This window comes from Manis javanica, chromosome 6 (genome assembly GCF_040802235.1).
Source record: "Manis javanica isolate MJ-LG chromosome 6, MJ_LKY, whole genome shotgun sequence".
Lineage (NCBI taxonomy): Eukaryota > Metazoa > Chordata > Mammalia > Pholidota > Manidae > Manis > Manis javanica.
Window position 1 is genome coordinate 7,035,959 of NC_133161.1, and position 16,964 is coordinate 7,052,922.

A 16,964-nucleotide genomic window follows, 5' to 3' on the forward strand; every position below is an offset into this window, starting at 1 on the left:
AGCCATTGGTCCCCCTCCTCCCAACATAGTGAGCACATGACCCAAACCAGGCCAATCAGAGACCTTCTCTGGGATTTTAAAATGAGAACAAAGAAAGGAGGACCTTTCTTCTGGTAGCAAACTCGGGAAGACGGAAGCCCCATATCCCAGTGTCTGTGAAAGGTGGAGTCTGCTGGGAGAGGTATTGATCCAGTTTCCGGGAGAGAGGCAGATAAGCAGAGACAAGGGAGGGGGAGGAGGGAGGCCTGCAGGGAGAGCGGGAGGAAGGGAGTGAGGGGGACATGGAGAGGGAGAGGGGCTCAGTGGCATTGTAGTCTTTGCTTTAATCCTCCAGGTACCCTGGATTCTCTCCCCAAATGTTACCGTACCCTTTCTTAAAGTCCATGACCTGCCCTAGGCATTTTCCCTATGGATGAATTGGTTTTCTGTCCTTTGCAACCACAAGAACCCTGAGCAACAGAACCGGGCAGTCCCCAAGGCCCCCTCTCAGTCCCCTGAACTCCCTGCAGCTCCGGGGCCCTCTGCTCTCTAGGGTTCTCTGGCCTTCTGTGCCTCCAAAGCCCTGAAGTCTTAAAACAGTCCACACCTCTGCCCTTGCTCTGGGCAAACTCTAATCCCTGGGGTGGGCAGCAGCTCTGATTAAGCTGATATTTGTTCTTAAAGAGTTGTTGGTTGCAAAGAATCCCCAGCTGGTGGAATGTGCCAGAATGGGGACCAACTTAAATCTGTCCTTACTTTAGACTTTCATTGTGGGAAATATACCCAGAAATGGAATCATTTAGCCAATCACCTCTACTCTCCCCTCCCACCCACCCTTCGTCATCTTTCAATATGGTTCCACAACCCACAGCCATCCTAGCCAGCAAGGCCTTTTCCTGGTGAGAGTGAGAGGTAACCCTACATGATTCTAGAGCTGTGGGGATCTCCTCCATGGTACTGGCCTTAAAACCAATCGTTGAGCTCTTTTGAACTTTAAATATTATTTTGCAATGTTAAAATGGCAAGATAAATCGCTTTAAAAGAGGTGACAGATGGTGTGGCTTAAAATGAGAGAATGTTCCTAATCAAAAACCAGCAAACACAATGTTGATACAATGGTGTAAAACCATCCTAATCCTGTAATGGTATAAACTGTACTAATCCTGACATTGCTGGCTTTTTTGAATAAACCTTGAATTTTGGTTGGAGACAGTCTTGATTTACCCAATGCATAATTTGTAGCACCTAATACGTGCCAGGCACTGTGCTAGACTCAGGCCCTCTGTCACTGTGAAGTAACCTATTCACACCACATCTGATGGACTGCATGATAAGCTGTAACTGCACCTTGTCATTTTCCTAGGAAAGACGTCTTCTTAAAATACTTCCAGCATTTACGGCTAAAGGCCAAGCGTAAACTCCATATCAAGTTATGAATTTGACATCCACCAGTGCTCAAAAAGAGGCTGTGCCTTTTCTTTGCAACCTGAACTTCCCACAGCAACCAGCCGAATCTGAATGAGGTCTTAGGGGCTGCTGAACGCCTGCCAAATGACACTCCACTTTACTGACAAAACAGCATCCCCCTGCTGTTCCTTCTCCTGACAGGTATCTGTTTTGAAGCCCTTCTAGAGAAAGCTGTGGCAGTTCCCATCCTTGATCTTCCAGCTTAGTTCCCAGGGAGACCTCCTCATGCTATGTTTTATTCATGGTGTCTTGGAGGTTGGTGTCTTCATTGTAAAAGTCCGTGGTGGGAGTCGGGACAATCAATGAACCTGAAATAACATTTGACTGCCACAATAGAACCGTCCCTTTGTGTGTTGAGAGCCTACAACCCCAGTCTGAGATTCTGGGGAAGGTCTGTGTTTCGGGGATTCCTAAGCATCCACAGAGAAATAAAAATATCGTTATTCATATTGTGTTGGAGTAGTGAAAAAGTAGGTCAGCTACGCCAAAATAACCTTTGCTGCAAAACATGATAAACTTCAGACATCTGAGAGCATGGAGAAAAAAAGACTGGGATGGATAGAAACAGCAGACTGATAGATGTGTGGGCCTAAAAGTGGGAAAGCTACGAAGACTTTACAGAGTACACATTTATTCCACCTTCTCCCCGACAAATTTCTTTACCATAAACTCCGTCATTGTCTTTCTGTAAGAACAATCTGTCTTTCACTAGTCAGGAATTTGTAGAAGAAACCATAATAGGTGTCTCTTCCGCCTGCCCCAACCACCCCAAACCAAACCAAACCCAGTCAATGGCCAAGTGTGACAGAGGAGATTAAGACCCTCTGTCGTATACAGTGGATATGTGTGTGCACACATACCTTAAGGATCACCGTCTTCTCGTGCCGGGTGAGGTTAACATTGTGGGGTTGTCCATTGGCCATGTTCCTGTGCTCTACATCAATATTATAGGGCTCCCTGGTGCCGCCCAGGTTGTACCGAATCTGTAAGCTTCCTGTAGAAGGAAAAGAGAAGAATTTCAGTAATTTCTTCACTCTATGTTTCATTACAAGGTCACTTCCCCCACTCCTTGATGCTTAGGTTTCCATTAAACTCTGCTCCTTCCCTTGATAGCCATTAATTCCACTGCCATTCTAAATTCTGGTTCACTAGCTCAGGAGGGAAAGAGCAGCAGACACATGTGCACTTACAATCTACCAACAACGAGCCGTCAGTGGCTATCATCTCAAAATTGAAGCAGCAAATGGTATAAATGATCCAACCTGGGATTATGCCTGGGAAGGAAGAATGAGAACATCTACAATATGGGACCGTGGAGATGCCTGCAGGCCTTGCATAATACTACGTGAAATAAAAAATAAATGCAGGATGCAGGGATGGTCTCATGCCATTCATCAATGTGTGACATTTGGTGTATAAAAGACTCATGAGCATGCAATATTAAAAATAAACATAATTTACAAAAGACAAGCACACGGGATTTGGGGTGGCTTCAGTGAGGCCAAGAAAGCAATGTGTTTTGTTCTAAGGTTAGAGACTCCCCCCCAATCTGAATGCGCAGTGAAGGAGAAGCTGGGCTTCCTGGGTCCCCGAGTCTCGCCGCTTCTCAGTTATGGTTCACTTTGCCTCAACAAAGTATTCTCTTCTTCTTCTTGCTTGCTTCTTGCCAGTAATGACAAACAATATTGAAAACGATGAATATTCTAGACCTTGCTTTTAATTAATCTGCCCAGCAAACATAACTTGTATTTACTTACGATTTTTAAAGACATGGATTTTTCACCTCATTTTTTACTCAAATTGGAATCCTTATGTTACTAGCTTTTGACATCTCAGAGCTTAAAAATGGAGCCAGTCATCTAGCAGGAGTTTGACCAACTGTAAATCACCTCATAGATTCTTTTATTTATTTATTTATTTTGGTATCATTAATATATAATTACATGAGCAACATTGTGGCTACTAGATTTCCCCCATTATCAAGTCCCCACCATATACCCCATTATAGTCACTGTCCAGCAGCATAGTAGGATGGTATAGAATCACTAGTTGTCTTCTCTGTGCTGTACTGCCTTCCCTGTGCTCCCCCGCTACATTATGTGTGCTAATTGTAATGCCTCTTAATGCCTCTTATTCCCCTTCTCCCCCCCTTCTCCCCCCACCCCCCACCAGTCCCTTTCCCTTTGGTAACCACTAGTCCCTTCTTGGAGTCTGTGAGTCGGCTGCTATTTTGTTCCTTCAGTTTTGCTTCATTGTTATACTCCACAAATGAGGGAAATCATTTGGCACTTGTCTTTCTCCACCTGGCTTATTTCACTGAGCATAATGTCCTCCAGCTCCATCCATGTTGTTGCAAATGGTAGGATTTGTTTCTTTCTTATGGCCAAATAGTATTCCATTGTGTATATGTACCACCTCTTCTTTATCCATTCATCTACTGATGGACACTTAGGGTGCTTCCTTATCTTGGCTATTGTAAATAGTGCTGCGATAAACGTAGGGGTGCATATGTCTTTTTGAATCTGGGAAGTTGTATTCTTTGGGTAAATTCCAAGGAGTGGGATTCCGGGGTCAAATGGTATTTCTATTTTTAGTTTTTTGAGGAACCTCCATGTGCTTTCCACAATGGTTGAACTAGCTTACATTCCCAGCAGCAGTGCAGGAGGGTTCCCCTTTCTCTGCATCCTCGCCAGCATTTGTTGTTCCTATTCTTTTCTATGTTGGCCATCCTAACTGGTGTGAGGTGATATCTCATTGTGGTTTTAATTGGCATTTCCCTGATAATTAGCGATGTGGAGCATCTTTTCATGTGTCTGTAGGCCATCTGAATTTCTTCTTTGGAGAAGTGTCTGTTCAGATCCTCCACCCATTCTTTAATTGGGTTACTTGCTTTTTTGGGTGTTGAGGCATATGAGTTCTTTATATATTTTGGAATGTTAACCCCTTGTTGGATCTGTCATTTACAAGTATATTCTCCCACACTGTAGGAGGCCTTTTTGTTCCACTGATGGTGTTCTTTGCTGTATAGAAGCTTTTTAGCATGGTGTAGTCCCATTTTTTCATTTTTTATTTTGTTTCCCTTGTTCAAGGATATGTGTTCAGGAAAAAGTTGCTCATGTTTATATTCAACAGATTTTTGCCTATGTTTTCTTCTAAGAATTTTATGTTTCATGACTTAAGTTCAGGTCTTTGATCCATTTTGAGTTTACTTTTGTGTAGGGGTTGGACAGTGGTCCGGTTTCATTCTCCTGCATGGAGCTGCCCAGTTTTGCCAACACCTCATAGATTCTTTGTTGCCTCCTTCATTTTCCTTGTAGAGAACAAAACTGATGTTCTGATTTTTAAGTTGTGAAATAAAACACAATAATTAAAACTTAGGAAGTAAAGAGAAAAGTAAAAAAAAATAAAACTTGCTGGAAATCCCACCACCTACAGATAATACCTGAAGTATCTGGCAGTATCTCCCTCCAGGTATTTCTCCTGCCCTTGCAGATACATATACAAATAAATAATGCAAATTGTTTCTAAATGCTGCCTTTCCTTATTCACGCAGTCTAGTATTACACATGCCTTTTTACTACTGCGCTAGGTTCCTGGAATTGAATTCATTAGACTAATTAGCATTAACTGCATTTCCCATTCCTGCTTTCTGAACAAACTGGACAAACCTTCACTATGTGAGTTTCTCCTCACTTAGTGTTTAACCCTGGATTCCTTTGCTCACGGCCTCTCCACCAGGCCTTGCTGACTTTCCTTTCCTGAGTGTGTCTGCACTCTCCGTGACCACAGGCCTCCACAGCACCGAGAAGGTCTCGTGGGAATCCCGGCCTGTCCTGCTTCACAAAGATTGCTCCGGACTTCATTTCGCTCCCAGGCGAGGCCCCTCTTTCTCTGCTCTCCCTCACTACTAATCCCGTGGAAGGAGATGTCTTATTGGCACCTCAGTGTGACATATGCAAAGCCAAACTAATTCTCCCCCCAACAGTGTCCCACTGCAATTTTCCACATTTCAGTCAATGGCCGCATCATCCTTCAGGTGATTCCTGCCAAAGGCCCCAACTGCCCTCTTTCCCCTCTTTCCCTCTAACTCATATGATCTGCCAGCGCATCTGGGCTCTGTGTTCAAAATACACACTGTCTTTCCACTTTTCATCAGCTTTATTTCTACCCCCGGACCAAGCTGCCATCATCTTTGGCCTGGGTTATTGTGCTAGCCTTATACTAACTAACCTCCCTGCTTCTGTCCCTGCCCTTCTCCCCCCACCCGACACTGCCCCTGCCCCTCACAGACTGTCTCCTCTGCACGCAGCAGTGGGAGCTGTCCTCTGCTCAGAGCCCTCCCTGGGCTTCCTCTCTCAGTTAGAGTAAGAATCAAAGACTTCATCCTGGCTCATCAGGCCCCACCTGATCCCCTCCCCTCTCTACAGCTCCTTGCTGACTCCTCACCTGGCCTCCTTGGTGTTTCCCAGAATCGAGCATGTTCCTGCCTCAGGACCTTTGCACTTACTGGTTCTTCTGCTTAGGATGCTCATTCTCCAGTGATCTGTATGGCTGACTCCTCACCTCCTTTAAGTCTTGGTTCAAGCGTTGTCTTCTCAGTGATTATTTCTGAGACTTCCTCACTAATAGCAGAATTCACCCTCTCCATTCCCTTGGCCAAGCCCTCTCTTTTCTGCCTTATTTTTCTCCCATGACAGTTCTTGCTATACAACACCTACACATTGCACTTAATTTGTTTATTTTCTGTCTTCTCCTGCTCAGTTGTTAGCTCCATGAGAACAATATTTTATTTGCATTCTTTATGACTTTATTCCCAATGTCTAGAATAAGGTCTGATATTTAGCAGGTGTTGAATCATTATTTGTTGAATGAATGAATGATGGTCTCCTTGCTTCTGTACTTTTTTCCTTCCCAATGATTTTCTTTTTTAGCAGAGATCTTTTCAAAATGTATAATTGATTATTTCACTGGTTCACTTAAAACTCTTCAAAGCCTTCATTTGCTCATAGAATGAAGACATACATTCTTATATAGCTGATGATGCCCTATCTGATTCGAGTTGTGCTCATAGAATGAAGACATACATTCTTATATAGCTGATGATGCCCTATCTGATTCGAGTTGTGCTGATTAACTTTGTTTTCAAATCATGCCATTTACTCTCCTCCCCTTCACAGTCTTCTCTTCCTCCTTAGAAAATGCAATTCTCCTTCATTCCTCAGGACCTTAGAATATGCTGTGCCTGGTTCCTAAGCTGTTTTTCCCCTACCCCTCAGTGTTTTACTCTATTTTTTCCCTTTACCTTAATAGCAGTAAAAATCATCTATTGTTTAGGAGTAGAGGGGATGATCGGGCAGTTGTCTGGCAACATGCAGAAAAAAGTTGATTGTCTTGAGTTTTTATTCTCTACCTCTTGTGCTTTGACCTTGTATAATCACAGCTAGTTCTCTTAAATATATAGCTAAATTCATTCATCATTTACATATTCATTTCTTCAGGACGCTTTTATTTAGTGCCTGCACAAAGTCCGTTGAACCCAAATTTTCGAGGTCTGAAATTGTGGGCTGGCTGGCTGGCTATAAGGGTAGAATTGACTTCTAATACAGACATCCATCCCCCACCCTTAGTGTGGGCCGGGCCTGTGCCTGCACCTGGAGGTACAAAGAGAAGGAAGACAGGGCTCTGACCTTGAGGGCTAGAGGTCAGAGGAATCAGTAATTATGCAAAAAACTGGACATTCTCCTCCCTCAAAAACTGTCTCTTTGTCATCGGTCCTTTTATGTTCCCCAGCCCATTAAAATCACTATTATGTTGTTTTATTTTTTTCTCTTTTCTGGCTTTCTTGGACTGTGTAAATATGATTTAAAATTTCCATAACTGCCTCACTTAATGGCAACCTAAATGATTTGCTTTCAGAAAGAAAAAACGAGTTGGAACTTTAAATTTATATATAGTGGATACCTATAAGCAATAATGGCAAGATTCTTGAGCAATAAAATTTAAATGATATATCTGTTCCTTTCAAATAATAGCATAAGAGAACCACTAAATGATGGTAGGAAGAATATTAATATTTTCCATTAAAATAAAGTATTATTAAAATGGGGGAATACTTCACTTCCTGCATCTCATGCTCATCTCCCAAGTGAATTAAAGCAGTTCTGAGGGACTGCTCTTTTATTGGCTGCAGCAAATAATGTGCTCAACAGATTTATTCTCTCTGGTCATCACCATTATCATCAGCAAACACTCTCGGAGCACCCATTGTAGGCAGGCGACGTAGCACCGAGGGCTTTTCATCTCACTGGGAGGATGGGGCATATTTATAACAAAGACAGATAACAACGCGGTGCACTAAGTGCCAAACAAATGATATAGAAAACCTGGGTAGCAGGAGTTTAAAGTAGGGAGAAGTCATTGAAAGGAGGCGAGGCTTGGCTCTAGAATGAAAGGCAGGTTTCAGACTAAAGAGGAAGATGGAGCATTTGCAGATAAGGGAACATGGTGTGTAGCAACACAGATGCCCACGAAGCACGTGGCCAAAAAAGCCCCTCGAAAAGCAAGGGGAGGGCCACGTGGTACCAAATATGTGGCAGAACAAGGGTTAAATCAGTGGACTGGATGATAACCATTAACACTCACACAGGGTCTGCAGATGTGGCCTGCAGCCTGTATGCATACTGCAGGGTAATTTATGCTTATTAACTCACTTGACTTTCACAACCCTCCTGTGAGGGAGTCGCAATTTTACAGATGAGAAAATTGAGGCAAGGAGCAGCTAACTGATTGCCCCAGATCACCCAAAACACGGAAGGATCCCGACCCAGACATTCTGTTCCTGCACTCTGAGCCCTTGGTCTCCACTGGAAGGGTGCGGGATTCTGGAATTCTCCCGTTATGTGGAGGAGGGCTCTGCCGATCGCATTCTCAGGGGGACTGTGAAGAAAGGAGACTTCCTCTGGCTGTCGTGCGGCGGAGGAAGGTGCAGTGACTGGATGCAGGGTGCTTCCCAGTGGACGTGCTGAGGCCCCTGAGGGGTGATGGGGCCCCCGGGCCATGGGACCTCTCAGACCTCGGAAGACCTGCAGAAGGCTGGGGCGCTGGGAGCACCTGGCTGGCGGCCTCCCAAACATAACAGCATCCATCTCCCCAAGTGAAGGCTAGTACATTCACATGTAAGAGGGGACGGGACAGAGCATTTGTGACCGACACCAGGCTTGTGAATTCAGGTGTCTGAGGGGGCAGTCCTGTCGGAACAAGAGGGTCCTGAGGAGGGGCTGGTTCTGGGAAACATGATGACAAGACAGCTTTCAGTATGTTATGTTTGGGTGCCAGGGCATTTAGTTAAGACTTGCTAGTTTGTGTGCTTGTTCCTGATATTTTGACAAAGTCCTTATTGATTTTTTTCCTGAATGAATTCCTCAAATTTTTCCAACTTTAAATCTCAAGTAATAAAAGATGCAGGATTTAAAGTGTGGAAAGACCAAGTTTTCATCAGGAGTTTGAAGATGGCCTTGCAATAATGAGAAAGCAAGCAACCAGTTAGACTTTCCACATGCACTGAGAGTGTTCTAGAGAATTCTGCAGTCCAGAGAGAGGGATGGAGAGCTCTGGGCCTGGAAGCAGACACCTGGGTTTAGAAACTCTGGTTTTACCATCACTGGCTGAGTGTGCAAAGTCACTTAACCTTTCTGTATCTCCAGTTCTGCCATCTGTAGAAAGGGGGTAAGAATGGTGTCTACCTCACAGAATTGCGGGGCTCATAGGAATTAATGCATATGAAAAACTTAGTATAGCTTCAGGCATCCTTAACTCATAGATATTAATACAGAATTGATGAATCAAAACCCCTGCACATGGCAAATGCCCACAAACACAAGCACGAATGCTCATAGGCATGAGTGGGGGCTGTGGGAATGTAAGTTACTGCATCTAGTCGAGGGCTAAATTTTAACGTGGCAGAGACTTGAGGAGTAGATAATACAGCATCTACCGGAGCATGTTCATTAAATTCTTGACAAGCTAAATGTTTAGAACCACCCTCCCTGGGCCCTGAGAGGCTGGGACATATGGGTGGAGAACATCGATGGATGAAATGTCTATTTAACCCAATCCAAGAGAAATAAACTTAACTCGTGAACTCCTGGTAAGCAGAGGTTATAAATGTTTTTCTTCTGTTTCCTCACTTACTGATTTATTAATTATTTTTTCTGATTAGAACAGTGACACTTGGTCACTGGGAGAATTTGGCATGTATAGAAGGGTATTAGAAGGAACAAGTCAACAATTCAAATAGAAACTTTGTGCTCACATTATTGCTCTTTTTTTCTATCCATATTTTTTACAGGGCTAAGCTGATATTGTACAGTGAAGGCTCAGTCTTGCTTTTTTTTTTTTTGGTTTAGCAGTATTTTACATAAAATTTTTTCCCCATAACTCTCCATCAATATTCTCAATGAATACACAATATCCCGTAAAATGGTGACTCCCTCATTTCATAACCATTTTACTGAAGTTGAACTTCTAGGTCCTTCCTAATTCTTGTTTTCATAAATAACACCATGATGAACATCTTCATGTTATGTCTTTGTGTTTTGGCTTATTTCTTTGGGAATAATTTCTGAAAGGGAAAATCCGAGAGGACACCCATCTCCCAAACACCACTCCCCTACCCATCTTTTTAAGCAATAGTGCATTGCCCAGAGAAGAAGTTTCAGAATTTACTATGTTTTAAAACTCAAGCTGACTTGGGTTAATGATAATAATTTTTGGCTCCCATAGAAGAAAAACTTGATCCTGAAGATGCTACAGCACTGAATAAGCATTGACAAACAAGAAAATGTAGGCAATGGGCAAGGTAACCTCCACATTTTCAGCCCATGTAATTCCTCCAGGAAATGAAGGAGAAAGACTTGCTCCTTGATACATCAAAACTATTTTTAGTGGTAAAAAATGATCGTCTTAAAACTTAGTTCTTAAGTGTCTTAGAACTCACACTTTCAGAGAGGAAATAGACCTCTCAATGTCTGGCATGTTTCTACATTTCAGGACTGCCTAGACTTCTCTCCGAGGTCCAAGCCCAGTGGATACTCTTACCAGGATGCCTGTTTTGGCCTCACTGGCCTTCTCTGGCTCAATGTGCCTCTGGAGATCAAGATGGTCCCAGATATTACAAGTGTAAATACACTCCTGCTTTAGGCAACCCTTATGCCAGGGAGATATTTTATGGATGTAAAATTCTGAGAGTATTTAGGAATGAAAACATCTTCAGTTTTCTGTTTCTACTGAAAATTCATACATTCTTTCAGGATAATCCATTGATTTATATTAAATTAATTTACCTCTTCAAAGCTCGTCTCTGTTTAGTACAGAAGTGAATATATGTATTTGACAGGAATGAAAAATCATCATCACATACAAGAAGCCATCTTGTATGTATGCAATATGAGCCTTGTAGAGAACTTCGCAATGTGACCTCTGTAACAGTCTATAAGGCACTCAGTGGGCAAGTTGCTTTTTTGGCTCTCACATTGAAAATGACATTAAAGAAGGTTAGACGACTTGCTCAACATCCTGGGGAATAAAGGACAAGCCAAGAATGATCTAGTAACAATCTTGCTAGAACATTCTGTTCACCCGAGAGTAAATGGAGGAGGCTGGGGATCCCTGTCCTTACCGGAGGGTTTGATGAGCACCGCCAGGAAGTCGGTGGTGAAAGAGCTGATGTAGAGGAGGATGCAGGGCGCCTTGGTGGTGCTGAAGCTGAAGTGAACCTCCTCACGGGCCAGGTCTGGGGGCGCGGACTGCTGCTCCGGGGAGTTCTCGGACCTACCGCCCGGTTCTCTGGCACTGACCCCTGACGCCTGGAAGTTATACCGCAGCCACATCCCCTCTTCAAAAAATGCACCAACATCTATTGGAAAGAGAAGAGAAAAATTGAGAAATGAGGAGAAGTCTGATGCTGCTAGCACCAACAGATTCAATGTGGCAGGGTGTTAATTCTGCAGTGGCCTCTAAGGCAGTTCATGGACGGCAGACCCTGGCTCCAGAAGGGCATCGACTGGGCACACTTCTACACAGCTGGACCTTACTTTATCATCACAATCAATCAGAAAAGAAAAAAAAAAAAGAAGAGAAAGCATGTGACAGAGTAAGGAGATCTGTAAACTTAAAAAAAATAGTAAAACTTAAGTAAAAAATAAAAAATGGGAAAAATTAAGAGTAAAAATTAAGTAAAAAAGGTAGTACAATTAAAAAAAATGGTAAAAATTAAATCATACCAGAAAAAGTTTCATGTACCATTCTCAGACCAAATAACTAATTAAGGCTGAGGAGGAATCCTCACAATACAAGCGGCGTTAAGACTTGAACAACCAGTTGACGGAGCTCAGGGGCTTCCTCGCTGAGCCTGGAGATGTTTGGGATGTTCACACAGGAACGCCCTTGACGCCCGGCTCGGGCCTGGAGGCTTCGCAGATGGTGTTCAATCCCAAGACGTGAAGGGAAAGAGAAGGGGGCTCAGATTTGGCACCCCCATTGATTAGCTGTGTGGCCTTATGGGGAGTTACTCAACCAACTTCTCTAGGCCTCAGTATTTTATATGTGAAAGGAAGATAACAGAATTACACAAGAAAATGTAAAGAAATCAGCACAGAATACGTAGTACCTATTGTTATTATTATTATAAGAAATTAGAAGGAAGGTCCCAGGCCATGCACCTGTGTTTTCCTGTGGCCTAATCTGTGCTCCCTGGTTTTTAATCACTTCCTAGCAGATGAGCTCCTGCCGCAAGTTCCTCCATCGTTTGCCCCCTGACCCCCGTGTTCTAACGCTGCCTCCTAACTCACCGGGAAAGGCTGAGGCGCCCTATTAAGGTTTGGTCTGCAGAGTTACTGTTTAATTGCCATGTGCACATGCCCTTCCACAAGCAGACGGGCTGGCGTACCTGGCGGAGCAGGTAGCTGAGCAGCCCCGTCAGGGGGAGACGTTACGCGTTTCTCAGCCAAAGAGGCGAAGATCAGATGATCGTTCCAAGGCAGATCATGAAAGGAAATTTGGAAAACTAAGGATTTTAGATAAACAAACCAAAAATATGCCACAGAGAATACTCGTGGTGTATTTTAGAGTTGCTGTTATAAAGCTTTATGGATTCATGTCAGTTTTGGAGGAAGGAATATACCATGCTTGAAAGTGTTGGGTCTGAAACCAGGTCATAAAACCAACTGTTAAAGCAGGGCCGGGAGCGCAGTGAACCATTTAAGTTTTGCAGTGGCAGATTTACAGCTGTCAATTCACAGCTGTCAATTCACTGTTTTGGATAGTTTTAAGGAAATGCCAAACCAGGGTAGTGTAATATCATTTAGGGAAGTAATACTTCCATCCTTTCTGAATGAATAATTAAAATAACACTCATTTAATAAGCCCTAAATAATATTATTCCTCACTAAGTGACCAAAAAGTATTGATTCAGAATGCTTCCTTTTTACCTTCTGCTATAAACCCCTTGCTGCCCTCCAAAGCTCTCTTCTGACTCTTCCCAGCTACCCGGATCCTGAAAGCTCTGCACAGCTACTCTGTGATCCTGGGGAGCAGCCACTGCACTAGCAGAGGCACAGGCCTCCTGGTCACTAAACCTTTCATGGCTGAAATCCATTGCCCAGAATGGTCACTGTCGTCAGCTGCTTTGTAATGAATTATCTTGTAATAAAGGTAAGTGAATGTTACCCAGCTCTGCTCCCGGAGAACCTGGACACCCTCTTCTGCTTGCATCCCAATTCTGCACGGGGCTGGTCCCTTCCAGGGTGATCTGCAAGGCCAGCCCTGGTTAAACGTGCTTCCTGCTGTGTTCCCAAGGCCCCACTTTCTTGAAATACACCAGCTTCTCTCCCAGCCTTACACTGGCAAGCTCTACCCTCTCTCCCCAAAGCACACCTCTCTGAATTTCCCTTCTGAATTTTTTATTCTGTTTGTTTGATGTTTCCTTCCACTTACTCTAATCATTTTGGACTCAAAATGTTGGAGCCAGGATGGGTTAACATTCACCTCTATTTGTTCTGTTTCCTAAGTGAATACTTGTGTATTGTAACTTTCTCACCATTTCTTTCTAAAGGCCAGGGTACTTCCAAGTCAGTTTCTATGTAATAAGCTTCAAGTGTCTGAATCCGCACAAAGGAAAAAATGTCAAAGAAAAATCTCTCAGGTTCAGTCTGAATGGCATGTGCTGCCCAAGGGACACAAGTGTCAGGTAGATCACTTTAAACACATCAATAAGCTAGATGGACTATGTTGACTGACTAGGAGCCCAGGGCCCTTCTTGCTTGGAGTGGAGGAGCCAGTAGCACTGAACAACTTTACTCGAGTCTTAAATAGGAAGAGAGTTTGCATCTAGAATTTCCAGGGGGCATGCTTCTGAAATTGTGTTAACACGCATTACTGGCATATACGGCAGTCAACAGATCAGAACGTTTCAGGGAAAGCAAGCGAGACGAGGCCCCCACCACAGCACATGTCCTCTGAGGCACATCATGTGGTCCACGTGGAGGGCAGGAGTCAAAGGTGCGGGTTTAGTCCTGCCTCTGCCAACAATTAGCTCTATGCCCCCGGTCGGGCAAGTCATTTAATTGCTGCGGGCTTTAAATCGTTCCCATCTCAAAGAAACCCTCCCTTGAACTTGTGTCTTCCTCTGGCTAGCAAGCAGTCATTTTCACATATTCTTTGAAGTATTCATGAAGTCTCCTTCATTGCAGGGTGGTGAAGAGCAGCCCCTAGGACACGTGGGGCCAGTGAAGCCAAGGGAAGAGGATTTTATAAGGAGGAACTGGTCAAGGTGAGAATGCTGCTCAGGGATCCAGTTAGGCTTCCCTTCAGAGGGAAAATTCCAGAAGCCCTCTAGTCTGCATTCTTACACCCTCAGGGGTTTTATCTGTTTCCATTCATGAGATTAAGTTGTGCTCACTGAGATCACCAGGAACTTCCTAATCACCAAGCTGATACACAATTTCTGTCCTGGTTTGGCCGACTTGACGCTGGGTGCCTCTGAAACTCTCCGGTTCTCCTTCTGTCTTTGATGTTTCTCGCCAGTCCTCTTCCCTGGCTTTTCTTCCTTGGCTTCTGCTGAAAATGTTGGAACACCGAGGCTTTACATTCAGCCAGACGGTCTTTCCTGAACCCCGCTCCTTGAAAGCCTCATCTCCATCGTCCCCCACCCGCCGCCTTCTGCAGGGAGGCTCCGTCTGGTTCTGCCTTGGAAAACTCAAACTCAAGACATACAGAGCCGAATTCGTGATTGTGTGCAGATCCGTTCCTCTCCCTGGATGCTCCACTTTGATGAGTGACAGCCCATCCGTCTGGCCACGCAGAGGCAGACAGCCAGGGGTCAACCTGATCCCTGTCTCCATGGCCTCATAACTGTCCCTTGAATTTGTCCTCTGTCACACCTTTATTCAGGCACTCAGGTCTCACTGACAACTGCAGACACTCCCTAAAGGGTGTCTGCTGATGGATCTCCTATTTTCCATCTTTTAGAGTGACCTTCCTTATATGAGCAGTGTTGCTCCTAAACTTAAATTGCATCCCTCCTAAGACTTGGGATATCATGAGGAGAGGGGAGGGTGTCACTGGATGCATGTCAGAGAACCTGTAAATCTTATGAAGTTTCAGGCAAAAGTAAGTGGGTATGACTTTTTCTGGGGAGAGGGTGAGTAGTTTTAATGAGATTTTATGACTCTATGTGGCAAAGTTTAAGGGAAAATGATAAAAATTAACTCACTCATATTCACTCAAAATGGATACACTGAGATGCTCAGTGCAGCTAGGCTCTGCGCTAGATGCCACTGACCTCCCGGGCTGACCTACGTCACCCTCATCATGCGGACCTGGCCCTTCTCTGCTGCGCCCCTAGCTGTCTGCGTACACTCCTCAGGTCTGGCCACACTGGCTTCCTTGCTTCTCGCACGTGGACTCCTTCCCCTCCTTCTCTCACCTGCCCTTCCATTCTGTTCCTCAGTCATCTTCAGCAGCTGCAAGTGCCATCTCCGTCCCTCGTTGCCACATGCAGTGTCGAGGGGCCTCCTTCAGAACCCTCTGTGCAATTTGTTACAACTTTGGTCCAGAAAGTGTAACCTTGTTTGTTTTTGATTTAGTAAATATTCCTTGGAATCTTAGCATAGGGAAGGCCCAGGCTGATGACAGGGCAAACGCAATGAAGGCATTTCTCTGCAGGAGCCCATGTGTGGTCAGCAGAGAGAACAAACATGTCGTCAGGATGCGGTGTGCGACCCAGAATAACAGAATGTGTAGAAAGAAATAGCAGGGGAAGAGACAGATGGGCTCTTTCTGTGGGTGGGGTGTGGCAATGTCTGGATTTCTTTCCTAAGAAGGTGGCTCTGAGTTGGGTGCTGATAAATCTGCAATGTGGATGAGGCAGGCTGGGGGCACGCCGAGCATGCAAACAGCATGAGCAAAGGCACGGAAGAGTGGTGATCATCAAATTATGTCAAAGCTCCTCAACCTTGGCTGTGCTTTAAAAAAATATATATGTCTGAGGCGAACTCTCAAAAATTCTGGTATAACTGGTCTGGGGAAAGGCCTGCTTGTTGGCAAATTTCACCCTTTTCTCATATTCCTCTAGTGGGCTGGCAGGGTTCAGGACTGCTGCTCTGGGGGTTTGGGTACACCCTGATACTAAATGTGGGGTGATCCATGCCAGGAGATGCTGCCGGAAAGGAAGGCAGGATGGGGGCTATGAAGGTTCTTTAGTCACTTATTTTTAGAAAGTTTAGAAGAACAATATACTTTGAAATATTTTCAAATTTACAGAAGAGTTGCAAGATCAGTACAAAGAAGTCCCATAGCCTACACATCTAGATTCCCTCATTTGTAACATTTCACCACATTCCTCTGTGTGATACATACAGAGTGTGATATAGACATAAAGACCAATTCCTGAACCACTGGAGAGCAAGCTGATGTCCTCAGGGCAACATTATTACACTAATACAACACTATTGTCCCATTTCTGGAAAAAAACTCAAAAACATATGCACCCACAAATAGTTTTGGGAAAACCATTTTGAGGCTGTATATATGTGTGCATATATATATTTCCATGTAGAAAGCGTTTGCAAATAAGAGGCGACACAGTGGGCCCACCGTCACCTCCTCCGCACTGGGAAGGGCAGGGAAGGGGGAGCCCCTGAGGAAGACAAGGTCGGGAGGTGAGAGCCTTATTCATGCACCTAGCAGCTCACTCGATTGTGAGCTTTTGGGGGTAAGACCTTTATTTTATAACCTCAGCCTTGACCCCAGCCAAAACACAATAAATATTTGTTGAATTGAGCTGAACTGAACTTGAATTTTTTTTTAAGTAACGGAATACATATTCAACTCGTTGGTCCACACTGACCTTTCTTAGTTGACATTTCTCATTTTCTTTCCCTTTGTAAAGTGGGCTTCTTGAGAAATGCCATCCCATGAACTTAGATTTTATTGTTAATTAAAATAGCATTTTATTAATGATA

General features: G+C 44.1%; 1 protein-coding gene across 1 annotated transcript in view; it reads right to left on the minus strand.

Moving 5' to 3' along the window:
- The window catches only part of CNTNAP2 (contactin associated protein 2), a 1,951,112-nt gene that overhangs the window by 141,176 nt on the left and 1,792,972 nt on the right, over positions 1-16,964 (minus strand). Inside the window, exons 19-20 of the mRNA XM_073239854.1 lie at positions 11,123-11,359; positions 2,307-2,440 (exon numbers count right to left, since the gene is read on the minus strand). Of these exons, the coding sequence (XP_073095955.1) occupies positions 2,307-2,440; positions 11,123-11,359 (371 nt within the window). The remainder of the gene's footprint in view (positions 1-2,306; positions 2,441-11,122; positions 11,360-16,964) is intronic.